The following is a 14,166-nucleotide window of genomic DNA, read 5'->3' as shown; positions in this document are numbered from 1 at the left end:
CGAGATTTGTTAAGGAAATGAAGGAAATCTTCTAAGAGGATAGGTGTAGATTTTTCTTGATGATTTCGTTTTATTTTATGTTATATTAAAATGCTGTGATTTTATGGAAACTATACTGAATTACGCACATATTTTCAAAATAATAGAAGAGCTTACGTTTATGGAAATGATTTCAGAGGGGGGTGTTCATTACTGGTCCATAATTGGGTGTCCATAACTGGATTTCTTATTTTGTTCAAGAAAGACTTATACGCCCAAGCAAATGGGATATGCTATTATGCAAGCACAAGATGGCCACTGCAGTTATGCGTTACGGAGACACAAACATGTTCCCCCTACATCTATTTCAAGTGTTCAAGAACAAGTATTGATCAAAGATGCTCATGAAAATCGAAGCCTACACGCGACTGTTGCGGTTATAGAAACACACGCTCACAGGAGCGCAATTTAATTGAAATTAGTAATACTTATGATAAGTAGTAGTAGAGTACATCTAGATATGTGAACCCATCAACCCGCAGTGGACCAACATGGTGGGAAATGGTCCAAACTTAGGAAGGCACTTTAGGCCTAAGGGATATGCACAAAGGTTCCATTCGAGAGAGCCAGGTGCAGGTACTTACAGCCCCACAGAGAATAGAAATAGAGAAATAAACAGTGATAGTGTGACGAATAGACCAGTAAAGCAGAGAATACCATGAATAGAGAGGATTTGAAAAGAAGAGGCTTTAGGAGGAGAATAGATTAAGAGCAAAATTTTACTAGATAAAAGAGAAGTGAGAGAAAAGGTTGTGAAAAGAAAACTTTGACTTAAACTAAAAGCATTTTCCGGCTGGTGTAAACCTGGATAACCCAGATGATATGATATGACTAGAGGGTCGTAGGAACAGAACAAGTTGAGACGGTATCCTGGGTCATCTACTAACGCTACCTAGTTGTTGCGCTAGATGTGGGCGCCCGTATTGGTCAAAGGTGCATTTGCGTGTCTGCGATCCATGTGGCGGTCAAAACATCTCTCCATTAGAGTGAGAGATATTTAACACCAACGTCACTAAAGTCGGTACTGTTATACGCTTGCGAGACCACAAAGACACATAGGTACACAGAAGCTGCCTACTGGAACCTTCTAACAAAGATCTCAGGAAAACCTGCCATGAAGATCCTGTTGGTTCACATATAAAACGCCTCAAACGAAGTTGGAATAGCCATAGCCTGCGTAGAGACTAAAACCAAACCCTGAGACATGCTCTCGAATTGTATCCGCAGGGCAAGCTTAAGAAAAGCCGCCCTAAATAGACCTGGCGGCGCTCGATCGGACGGAGATGCGGGATGTTTAAATGACGTGGTCCGATGCAAAGGCTGCTGTCCACAGTCTTGGATAGAAAACTGTTGTGTAATAAAATACAGAAGGACATGATTTATAATGTTATGAATTAGAAATTTTAGTGTTTTTGTAAAACATTTTACTTTTTTTTTTCAGAAAGATTACTCATAAGCATTACAATTATAATAATATTAGCATAAAACATTATTTTATACTTTTATTCAATAAAAAATCACTGTCCAACATTGGGTGTCCATAACTGGAATTTGGGTGTCCATCACTGTGGTTTTAGGTATTTCTTACAAATATACAATTTACTGAAAAACCAATAGTTTAAATCAAGCTAGTGTACATTCATCTTAAACGGCAAGATATTCCTACGATTCATACCAACTTTCAATATCCCAACAAAAAAATTGAGCGAGTAACAGCCAAATCATTTGTAAAAAATCCTTAAGGTGTCCATTACTGGTGCCGTTACGTTAATACACGTAAACACGTATTATTAAAATAGGAGAAATTACTTTCAACTGGTTTTATTGACTGAGATAATAAACAAATATAACATTATAATGAATGATGATCATTTTGTTATAAAAAATAAAAATGAATGTGAAACAATAACAAAAACATTAAAATTACAGAAATACAATATAAAAACTTTCAAGGTACGATTATTTTAATTGGACAGTAAATCAGGACTAGCGCTTCCGTTGTTCATATTCTGCAAAAAAATACCTTTTGAACGACGTATCACTCATTTCTATTGGTGATGGTCCCAGCTTCCATATATTTGTGCCCAGTGTCTTTTCTTTGCCACACGGAGTTATTATCGACGAGTGGTTGAGTGCGGCGAAACGTCACCTCGTCGTGATTCTCTCTCCTGTGGGGACAGCCCTTTAGATAGATAGATAGATAGAATACTCTTTATTTGCACACCAACAAAGAATCATAGGAATAACAAATTGCAACTTAATTAGGGTACAAAAGGCGGTCTTATCACTTAAAGCGATCTCTGCCAGACAACCTTTGGATGCAGGGAAAAGGAGATAAGATTGGGTGTAGTGTACATGTTAAAAGGAAATGTAGATTCATTAATAAACTACACACTAACTATAATATTACAAATATACTTACATAGAAGTACATATTATATTAATAATACTAAATATATTATTATATAAGTACTAATAAATAATACTATATCAATAATAATTATATTTATGACGATGTATTGAACTGAATAAATGAATATGAATATGAATAATATTACATAATAATACATACCATATAACTATTATATAATATAATAATATATACATAAAAATACATACACAATACTTAATCGGATTCAATAACAGTTTTAGACCATGGATTTAGTGTCCGTTATAAAGAAAGCTTTAGCTCAGGGATAATTTAAGTACCTACCTATATTCATTATCTATAGATTTATTACTAATATATTCACCACACGACTTTATTAAAGTCAAATTCTGTGTAGTCAGAGGTGGCTAGCGAGTCACCCATATTTCGCTGTACATCTTTGTACTCGCGTGATAGGTCGCAAGCCGTATCGCCATTTTCGAATGACTAGAATGAACTTACGGTACACAATATGTACATTCAAGATGTGCAGGTCTCCTCACGATGTTTTTCTTCAGCGTAAAAGCAACTCATCATCATCAACATCATCATCACAAAGCATCACGTCCACACTGCTGGGGCTCGGGTCTCCTTCCAAAGAAGGCAGGATTATAGGTCCACCACGCTGGCCCAGAGCGGGTTGGTGGACACGATATAAATTCTACTTTATCATTGCCCTGGCGAATAGGATTGCGATATCAAATAAATATACTTTTGCAGGTGGAATGTATATTATTTTTATTTCATAATATTTACATACAATAACTAAACTTATGACTCTTAAAAGTAGTATTTATACAAAATATACCCATATAACACTCACGAGCAATGAAAAAGTTCCACAATATTTACGTTTATAGTTAGTAATATTCTGATGCTCTGTTAAATGAATTAAATGTACCTACGTTTACTGTAATATTACAAACGGCGTCATTAAGCTAGCCTTTTTCGTTTAGGAGTAATTCGGTGTTTTTCTTGCTGGAACTTTTTCATTGATCGCTAGTTATTATTATAATTTAATAGTACATACCTACATACACATTTGACAGTATTATTCTTGTATGAGGAAGGCCGAAGACAGAGTGTTGTGGCGCTCCTTGGGAGAGGCCTGTGTCTAGCAGTGGTCGATTACAGGCTGATGCTGATGATATTTTTACGATTGAATAAAAAACAATGATTTCACTATACGTTTAAGTAATGTTAAAGTTAACTTTATCTTAGTTTAGTTTACTTCGGTTGCTAAGTCAGTGCCGTCATTCGTCCTGCAGAAGAAACATTTTAGTATTGTTAATTATCGTTTTTAGAAGTCAAGAAGTTGGATGAATGAAGAGACTAATAAACTTCAGTGGAACAGAGCGGCACAGGACCGGAAGAATTGGCGTACAAAAAAGGAGGCCTAGCCCTATACCCAATGGGCGATAGAAGGCTGATGATGATGATGATGATAAACTTTAAAAAGAAGGCCTAGCCTACCCAACAGTGGGCGATCGAAGGCTGATGATGATGATAAACTTTTTTGGTGTTGCCACTTCTTTTCTGTTACAGGGCGTTAAAAGGTTTTTGTGGGAATTTGGGGATAAAAATACAGGAAGTTATCTTTCTACATAGCAAATTTTATTTAAAACGATTCAGCCGTTCTCTTTTATAAGAGCATCAAACACACTAACAAATGTTGGTGTTTATATTAGGTATTACTGAATAGATTATAGCTAAAATTAGTTTTTTAAAGTAACTTTTTGGTATCATGAAAATAAAAAGCAATAGGAGACATTTAAAAACTATATTTTATCTACAAGTAAAATAATTACTTAATTAAATAAGTCTATAATACCGTATATCAAAGTACAATTATTACAACATTCCAAAATTCAAGATGGCGTGTCTATGGTCAATATTTTCAACCAACCAGGAAAGGTTTTAACAAAATAATGGCCGATCGCTAACATTTTCATTCTGTTATAAATAATATTTGGTAGTTAAGATCAAAATTATATACAGGGTGTTGCAAAAAGGGCGAAGCTAAGTCTAAGCCGAAACCAGCATGTACAGTAAGGTGCAGAAAAACCTGACCCCTCTCAGAAGCATTGTTACTATGGGAGGGGGGTCAGGTTTCTCTGCACCTGACCGTACAGCATGTTATATCTAAGCCCGAAACTGAAATCAGAATTTCAAAATTCGTGAAAAGCATATGTAATATCCCAAACACAAAATGCATCTTTAAACTTTTCCAATATTTATACGTTCTTAGCTGTAATCTGTAACCCACCCATTTCTATTCTATTCTCTGTGGACGTGTAAGTACCTGCACCTGGCTCTCTCAAATGGAACCTTTGTGCATGTCCCCAAGGTCTAAACTGCCTTCCTAAACTTGGACCATTTCCCACCACGCTGGTCCATTGCGGGTAGGTTTCCTCACGATGTTTTCCTTCACCGTAAGAGCGATGGTATACAATTTACTTAAATTCCAAAGAACTCATTAGTACATGTCAGCGCCGGGATTCAAACCCGCATCTCTGGCGTGAGACTGAGCTACCACCGCTCTTCCACAACCCATCTGTTTTATGCCTTCAAATGATTCATATTACCGACATTACCATTAAAAAGCTTTTGTAAACTATTACACTTTGCGCGGTATAGAATGGTGCGGGTGACATTAGTAGATAGCAACATTATTATTATCCAATGAGGCTCAGATTACCAATACACAAACAAGATGAAGTGTCAACAAACATCTCGACAAATAAGACCCCACTGTTACACCTTACACCGAACCGTAATGGCAACAACCAATGATACACACTTTCAATGCCACTTTAAATTTCCCAAATATTTGTGCTAATCTATTTACAAACCACCTCCCATAGACCGGATACTTAGATTAACAATATACCAACAAAATGATATGTCACATACAAAAACAAAGAAAAAAACGGTCCACATTATGTTTACTGACAAACCGTTCTAAGTTCAACCTAATGACAACCATTATAGCAATGAATAAAGTCACAAATCTTGTAACCGAAGTGGGGTGTTATTTGTCAAGACGTTTCTTTTGCACTGACGCTCCATCTCGTTCATATATTGTTAATCTAAGGGATACAATATACACCATAGACAAATAGACTGGAACTCACACTGCACATATTATAATATAAAAGGTATAAATTGAATTAAAAGTCTTTTCACTTATGGCAACACTGTCATACCATGTTCCGTCCGTTGTCGCCTGCTATCCGATTCACGATCTGGAAAATATAAAAAAGAATATGTAATGTATGTTTTACAAACGAATGGTGTAGTGGTTAGTGATCCTGACTGCTGTGCCGAAAGTCCCGGGTTCGATTCCTTGCTGGAAATATTACGGTCTTATTCATAAAAAGTTACGGGAGACCTATAGGCCTGCTATAAGCAAATGTCAAAAAAACTTTATTCATAAACGATCAATAGCGCTAAAGAACTCTCCAACTGATTCGTAAAACCTTGATATGCTAAAGTTGGCTGGACCCTACTATACACCTTCCGTAAACCTCCTATTGTACAAAAACATGGCGGCCGGTCAACAGCTGTTCTGCTTTATTGACGATTTGACATTTGTTGTGAGTTAATATTTGCTGAAAATAAGTTGCCATGGTAACGTAAAAATTTTTTTTTTTTTTTGTGGGTTTTGGCTTGGCCACTGCCACTGCGCCTTTAAGCCAACGTAAACTTTTTTAAGTGCCGCGCCGTGGCTAACATAGATAATAGAGATTGATAAATGAATGAAAGTTTTCGCTATTTTTGTTTATGGTTTCGTCAGACCGGCAACTTAATAGGGTAAATGTCAAAATGTTTGGTCTGTGAAATCTATTAGCATCACTATAGTTATTGAAGGTTTACGGAACGATTATGAATAGAGATTTTTATGAAACCTCAAATAGGCTTAAAGTGTTCCGTAGCTATTGAGCTCAGTAAACCTACTTTAAGGTTTTTTTTATGTATAAGATCGTTAGTTTATAAAAGACAGTTATCTGTAGGTACCCAAGTACCTATACCCTTTTGGGTGTTATAATATGTATCTATGTAGGTATTTATTTATTTATGTATCTGAGTTGAGTAGATATATTATTACCACCTGTCCGATTCCCATTATTACAGGCTCGACCTAGCTTGGAGTCGGATGGCCGTGTGTGAGATGTCCCTACATATTATTATTATTACATATGCCAAAAATCTTCTACCTTCTAACGGGATTACATCAACTTATGGAACACCCTGAAGATACCCTACTACTCACAGGGTAAATGTTCTGGAGTGGAGACCGCGACTAGGCAAACATAGTGTGGGACGCCCTCCGGCTAGATGGGGTGACGACTTGCGAAAGGTGGGGCTGGTAATGATTGGAAGCGGAAAGCTACATATCGTATCCATACACGCCACACCATGGAGGGCTTTGGGAAACCCAGTGGCGTATTTTCAGAGACGCCTACGTCCAGCAGTAGACTGGCATAGATGATGATGATGATGATGATGGAGACTCACCGAGCTGATGATGGGCAGGTTCAGCAAGGAGCCCAGCACCGGCACCATGCGCAGGAAGTTGATGGCCGACGGGAGGAACCCTCTGGAATACGACAGAAAATGGTTGCTTACAGTAAAATTACGTCAAATTGCTAATATTATAAAAATGGCAGGTAACACAAACTAGGTAGTTTATATCATACTACATAGTTGTACGAGGGCTACACCGAAAAGATCGGGAATAGAATACTTAGGAATAAATTAGAGTGAAACCTTTTTGGTGTATCAAATGTAGTGTTTTTTCAAACATAATTCCATTTTCGAATTTTAAAAAAAGTAAAAAATAAAAGAGTATTGACCATTTGAATTTGACAAGTCGGTGTAAAAAATGGAGCTTACGCGGGAACATTTCCGTGCAATAATTTTTCACAACTTTCGTCGAGGTTTATCTCAAGAACAATGTCTCGCCGAGCTTGTTTCTATTTATAAACTTGAAGCACCAAGTAAAACGACTATATATCGTTGGTATTCTGAGTTTCGCCGTGGACGTTCCTCTCTTACGAAACAATATTGTATCAATACAATCTTTTAAGAAAAAATACAAATTACTCTTGCTTATGATCCAAAAAGACACCGAAAATATTAGAAGATAATGCATGTAATAATAGTAGAATTGCGTTGTGTGTACATTATTGGATTTAGAATTAGTATGTACCTACCAGTTACTTAGATGAAACTACCTACCACTTATGAAAAATAAAGTAAAAATAAGGATATAGTGTAATTATAATATGTAATATGCTCGGCTATGTTTGAAACAAATTAATGTTAAGTAGTTATATTGTTTTCTTTTTTTTTACTTGTAATTTTAAATTGTGGCATGGGCGTGGCTGAAAATCAGCGCTATTCTTATATTTATAATATTTGAGTAGCCTTATGCTGAGTCCACGTCCATTTTCGAGTTTATATTTTTTTTGTTCTTTTAACTATGTACCTATGTGACTATTGTTATTGTTTATAGATTTTTAGCATGTTAGTATTAAGATTAACTCGAAATAAACTTTCTTTTATCTTTTTATCTTATCTTACCACAGTCCCTTCTACTGGTCGGCCAAAAACAGCGGTAACACAAGATAACATCGATGCTGTACGCCAGTTAATAAAAGAAGATAGACATGTGACATACGAGCAGATTCGGGCTTCTCTCAGCATTGGTATGACAGCCATTCAAACCATTTTACATGAAGAACTGGGTGTCAAGAAGTTAGTTTCGCGCTGGGTGCCCCACCGTTTGACCGAGGAACAAAAGTCGGCTCGTGTTAATTGGTGTCGATCTGCTCTGCAACGGTTCAATGGAGGCAGTTCAAATGCTGTCTACAATATCGTCTCTGGTGATGAATCGTGGATTTATTCATATGAGCCCGAAAGAAAACATCAATCGGCAGTTTGGGTCTTCGAAGGTGAGGTCAAGCTAACAAAAGTTATTCGCTCACGCAGCGTGTCGAAAAAAATGGTCGCTTCGTTTGTATCGAAAACTGGCCATGTGGCTACGATTCCATTACAAGAACAAAGGACGGTTACTGCTGATTGGTACACAACAGTTTGTTTGCCGGAAGTCGTAAGAGAACTTCGTAAAACTAACCCGAATCGTCGTATAATCCTTCACCACGATAATGCAAGCTCTCATACCGCTCGCAAAACAAGAACGTTTTTAAATATGGAAAACGTGGAGTTGATGGACCATCCTCCGTATAGCCCTGATCTGAGCCCCAATGATTATTTTACATTCCCAAGAATTAAAGATATGCTACGTGGTCAACGGTTTAGCGGCCCAGAAGAGGCGGTCGACTGACCACAATATAGGTAAAGCGATGAAAAATGTCAAAACTTGTCCACAATCAATATTTATGCCACCAACTGGGACGGAAGAGGTTGTAAAAATAATAAAATCATTAAAAAATAAAAACAGCGTTGGCTATGACGGCATACACACACAAATTCTTAAGAATACAGCAGAATTAATTGCGCCCCATTTAGCATTTATTTTTAATAACTGCATTGATAAAGGCATATATCCAGATGCGCTGAAACCAGTTGTTATCATTCCAATTTTCAAAAAAGACGATAAAGAAGAAATGAAATATTATAGACCTGTTGCCCTTATTCCAATATTATCAAAAGTTTTTGAAAAACTAATTTATAAATCATTTACCAGTTTTTTTGATAAATACAATATTCTTATTGACGAGCAAAAAGGGTTCCGGAAGAATAAGAACATAAATATGGCGATTTATGATCTTATAAATATGGTTCTTTATAGCGTGGATGAAAGGAACCCTGTTAGTGCAATCTATATGGATATGACCAAAGCTTTTGATTACGTAGACCACAAAATATTACTACACAAACTGGAGCGCTATGGAATCAGAGGTAATGTACTGAGTCTTATACAATCATATTTAAACAACAGATCTCAATACACGCAAATAACAAGACTTTGTCCCGAAACCAAACAAGAAATTAAATATTACTCTAACAGTAGAAAGATTGATTGCGGTGTACCACAAGGCAGTGTGCTTGGCCCATTGTTGTTTATTTTGTATATTAACGATCTACCTAATAACGTTTCACGCCCAATGGTGTTGTTTGCTGATGACAGCACTGCTATAATAAAATGTACTGACATAAATATATATGAAATCGAAATTAATGACACTTTGAAAGAAATAATGACATGGCTCAATGAAAATAATTTAATTGCAAACTTGACTAAGACTAAAATAATACAATTTCACCAAAGGACAATCAATCCGGAATTGAAAATTGAATATAACGGGGTACAGATTGAAGAAGTACAATCGACAAAGTTTTTAGGTCTCAAAATGGACAATAGGTTAATATGGAAGGAACATGCGAACGAAATCTGCGAAAGGCTCAGTAAGCACGCATACATGCTGCACAAATTAAGTAAAATTGTGTGTCATGACACAGTTCTGAATGCTTATCACGGTTTTGTATCATCAACTTTAAGATATGGGATAATTTTTTGGGGCAACTGCACTGATAAGGATGTAATTTTTAGGGCGCAAAAGAGATGCTTAAGAGCAATGTGTGGTCTTAGAACAACAGACAGTTGTGCTCCACATTTCAAAAGATTAAAATTACTGACCATGCCATCTCTCTATATATATGAAATAGCAATGTTTGTTAAAATAAATCCATCTCTCTTTAAAAAAGCACCCCAAACATACTCAAACCGAACACGTTTTCTGCACAGACATAGACTGAGCATACCAAAACATAAGACTGCTTTAATGGGAAACAATGTATCATGCATGGCTCCATTAATTTTTAATAAAATTCCAAATGTAATAAAAGACTTAGATACTGTACAGTTTAGGAAAAAGCTTTTCAATCTTCTAGTCGGAAAATGTTATTATTCTGTTATTGAATTTTTATCTGACATTTCATTGTAATTAATTAATCATACTTATATTCTGTTGACATTTCCTAGTATTATTATTATTATTTTGTTTGTTCATTATATAGATTTATCTGACATAATTATGGACTGTTTATATTTTATTTTTATTGTAGGAATGAAAGTTATATCTAGATGCATGCTTTATTTATACATAATAGGAATAATTTAAAAGATATGCATGTTTTGTTTATGTTAACTTGTATACTTAATAAATTTTGTATGCCTACGTGCAGAACATAGCGCAACAAATACTGTAAAACACCTGTTATGACTATACCTATGTTCACAAATAAAATGATTTGATTTGATTTGATTTGATTTGATCGAAGCTTACAAATCAGCTGTTTTGACAGTATCCACTTCAGACTGGAATTACTGTTTCAATGATTGGTTTAATCGAATGAAAAAGTGCATTGAATGTCACGGAGACTACTTTGAAAAACAATAAAAGTAAATAATATTATGATATCTTTGTACTTTTTTCTATTCCCGAACATTTCGGTATCGCCCTCGTAGTAGTAGTAGAGGAGGGATACTATATCCCGTATACGAGAGGGAAAATGCTCAAATTATTTGTGGGTTAGGCTACAATATAGAAAGAAGCCCATAGCTTTTTATATGGATTTTTTCTTGCGCTTATGAGCGCTGGTTCGCCAAATGTATAAAACTGACAGATCAGCGCTGGTAAGAAGTGGTGGTTCTTTCTGTATACTGCCTTACGGCTGAGCAGTTATGATAAACAAGTTTATATATTACTAACTCTAGCTGTTCCTTTCGAGCTTTGTTTTAAAAAGTTTAACGAGGCAATTCTGGATCAAAAGTATCCTAGTATAGTTAACACAACAGCTGGTCTAGGGTTTGCCACCATGGTGAAAGGATTAGCCAGCCGAAATAGCGACAGTCTAGGTGACTGCTCAGCGTGTAGGATGTATGATAAGGTGTAGTCTTTATGTAATGTCGTACAATATTAGTAAATAAAGTAACCCCAACCCACCTGAACAGCAATATAAACCCGTAAAGCTCGGCCACCATGCCGACCACAGGCCAGCCCAGCAGCACCACAACTATTCCTCCGAAGAAGGCGACGGAGGCTCGCAGCTTGTGCCGCTGGAAGAAGAAGAAGAACGTGCGCTGCAGCCCGATCACGCAGGCTAGGCCACTGATGAAGAGGATCTGGGGGGAAAAGTGGGGAGTTATAGATAGGATACATTTTAAATTACTGTTTACGTTAGTCCTTTCGAATGCTGTTGCACGCCTGTAATTGGTGCATAGATAGAATAATAATACCTTTAATTATGTATTGATAATGTATGATCATATGTGCTGTTGGTGTGTCTATTTTTGTAAAATAAAATTAAAAATAAAATACACTTTATTTGTACACCAAAAAAGAATAATAAAATTTATCAACTTGGAACTTAATTAGGGTACAAAAGACAGTTTTATCACTAAAAGCGATCTTTGACACCTTTGGTTTGGTTATAGTTGAGTTGGTGTGGTGTTTAGGCGAAATGCAGGCTAACGATGTAGAACAGGGTACTGCAGGGAATAGTTCAATATGTGTGGTAAGTAGAGTATTATAGTTGACTACTATAGTGTTTGAAAGATATGCTGGCTAGCCTGCTGATAAACAAGATCTGGATACGTCTCATAATGCCGGCTGGCTCATCTTGAGTATTTTATGGTTATGCAAAGCTTAAATGGAAGAGAATGCTATTAGTCATTAAGTTCACCTATGTACAAATTATTTGCAATAAAGTGTGCTCCCATTTCGAAAAAGGGGACCACTCAGCACAAGCTACAATAATACAAAGGGGAAAGTGTGAGTGGTATGTGTATGTTTGTTACTTCTTCAAGTCAATGATTCAATCAAACGATTTAATTTGGTATGGAGTTAGTTGACACCCTGGATAACACATAGGCCACTTTTTAACGCGGAAAACCAACGTTTTTTTTAACAGCTACTCCTTAATAAAGTTTTGCCCAAATATTATGTACTCACATTGCCGATGGCGAGCAGCCCCTTGTCGAAGAGCAGCAGCACGCCGAGGAACAGGAATGTCATGCCGAACCCCGCCAGCCCCACGCCGATCTCTGGAAGAATAGAGAGCACACGGTTCAGTTCAATCTACAATCATGAGGAGAGTAACTAGTTTGTATATAAAAGATTGAGGTTATTGGAAATTATATTTTTATACAGGTTGTTGCAAAAAGGGTACTAAGCCAAAACCTATGTGTGAAACCTGTTATATCTAACCCCAAAAATTAAATCAGAATGTCAAAGTTTACAAAAATATTTATTTATTTTAGGTTTTGGCTTAGTATACCCTTTTTGCAATATTCTGTATAAACCTTAACTGATTTTGTTCTTTATGATGTACTTTTGATGACATTACACTGACTTTTGGTACATTAGTGCATGGTAAAAGGGTTGATCAATAATTTTAGTGTCAGTTGCTGACTAAGGAATAGTTCATGTGTTACATGAGTATTTCTATTCATAATGCAATTTCCTAGAGGCTTCACAAGAAGCTGTCCTTCCTAAACAACAGCCATAGTTGCTATCCAGCTCAGCTCTAGTACTTTGAGCTTTCCATGTGTGGGGATTAAACACCACTGCAGTGCTTTCTTGCTTCCTCCGATGTGGAGTATCAGGATACAAAATAAATTATATTGTTGGATTAATAGGGTGCTTACATAGAGAATTGGGTTCCCTCACGGAGCATTTCCTGCTCATGCATTTCACTCCTGGATTTTTAATTGTCATGAGCGCTTTCGCATAATCAGGTTATGGTACAGGTGATACAGGGAACCCGATTCTCTATGTAAGCACCCATAGGCCGTGGGATTAAAACCTTGGCATCAATACACTGGTTGATACAATAGATTTTACATTTCATAGGATTCATCTGTTTAAAACCAAAGAACTCAATGTTTACAAGTAGGTACTTTTTCAATTCTCAAATAAATTTTAGAGAAAGAAACATAAGTAGGTAAGTATTTGATGCGGAAGCATCAAGATATCATAATTTATGACAGACTAGCTGTTCCCGCGAGCTTCGCTTCGCCTTAAAAAGTTTTCCCGTGGGAATTCCGGGATAAAAAGTAGCCTATGTTCTTTCCCAGGGTCTATACCATATGTATACCAAATTTCATTCAAATCCGTTCAGTAGTTTTGGCGTGAAAGAGTAACAGACAGACAGACAGACAGACAGACAGACACAGTTACTTTCGCATTTATAATATTAGTTAGGAAGGATAAATAGCATCTTGGGCAAATCGGTGATAGTCTGATAAGATGTTGTAACAATAAATACTTAAATACTTTATTGTCATTTAACTGAAAATAACTAAACTAAAACCATATTTTGCACAAATAAAACAACTAAATACGGCTACATACAATGGCTATAATGTTAATATTATGGTTTTTGTCATCTTATTTTCAATTAATAGAGGAATATAAATAAAAATAGTTAGAATTTAGTAAATAACTACTATAATGATTGTGAAAACATAACTTATCTATAAAAGTACATACTTTGAATGTCGGTTATCTCAATCATCGTGAAGTAGGGGTGTGTTTCAAGTATTTAATTGCAATAAACTAGCGAATTATAAACAATTAATTGTAAAATTTTCATTACAACAAACTTTTAACCTATATCTCCACGTCATTTTTGAAATCGAATACAGAACTGTCAAAATAAATAGAGTT

The 14,166-nt window shown here is 36.0% G+C and overlaps 1 protein-coding gene across 1 annotated transcript; it reads right to left on the bottom strand.

Annotated features, from left to right (window-relative positions):
• Positions 1-3,415: 3,415 nt before the first annotated feature.
• On the bottom strand, positions 3,416-14,155 carry LOC105383522 (vesicle transport protein GOT1B). The gene is made up of 6 exons (XM_038110854.2): positions 13,990-14,155; positions 12,451-12,542; positions 11,443-11,621; positions 6,986-7,067; positions 5,674-5,712; positions 3,416-3,729 (listed from the first exon to the last, which is right to left on the bottom strand). The coding sequence occupies exons 1-6, from the start codon at positions 14,012-14,014 to the stop codon at positions 3,721-3,723; spliced, it is 426 nt and encodes a 141-aa protein (XP_037966782.2). The 5' UTR covers positions 14,015-14,155; the 3' UTR covers positions 3,416-3,720.
• Positions 14,156-14,166: the final 11 nt, after the last annotated feature.

The sequence above is a fragment of the Plutella xylostella genome, chromosome 24, assembly GCF_932276165.1.
Source record: "Plutella xylostella chromosome 24, ilPluXylo3.1, whole genome shotgun sequence".
Lineage (NCBI taxonomy): Eukaryota > Metazoa > Arthropoda > Insecta > Lepidoptera > Plutellidae > Plutella > Plutella xylostella.
The sequence above is the reverse complement of the archived record's forward strand: the minus strand, read 5'-3'. Positions and strand labels throughout refer to the sequence as shown.

Coding starts and splice junctions, on each gene's coding strand:
- LOC105383522 (XM_038110854.2), bottom strand. CDS start 14,014: ATGATTGAGATAACCGACATTCAAA. Junction 7,068..11,442: donor GGGTTTATATTGCTGTTCAG/GTGGGTTGGGGT, acceptor GTCGTATTCCAG/AGGGTTCCTCCCGTCGGCCA. Junction 5,713..6,985: donor ACCTGCCCATCATCAGCTCG/GTGAGTCTCCAT, acceptor TATATTTTCCAG/ATCGTGAATCGGATAGCAGG.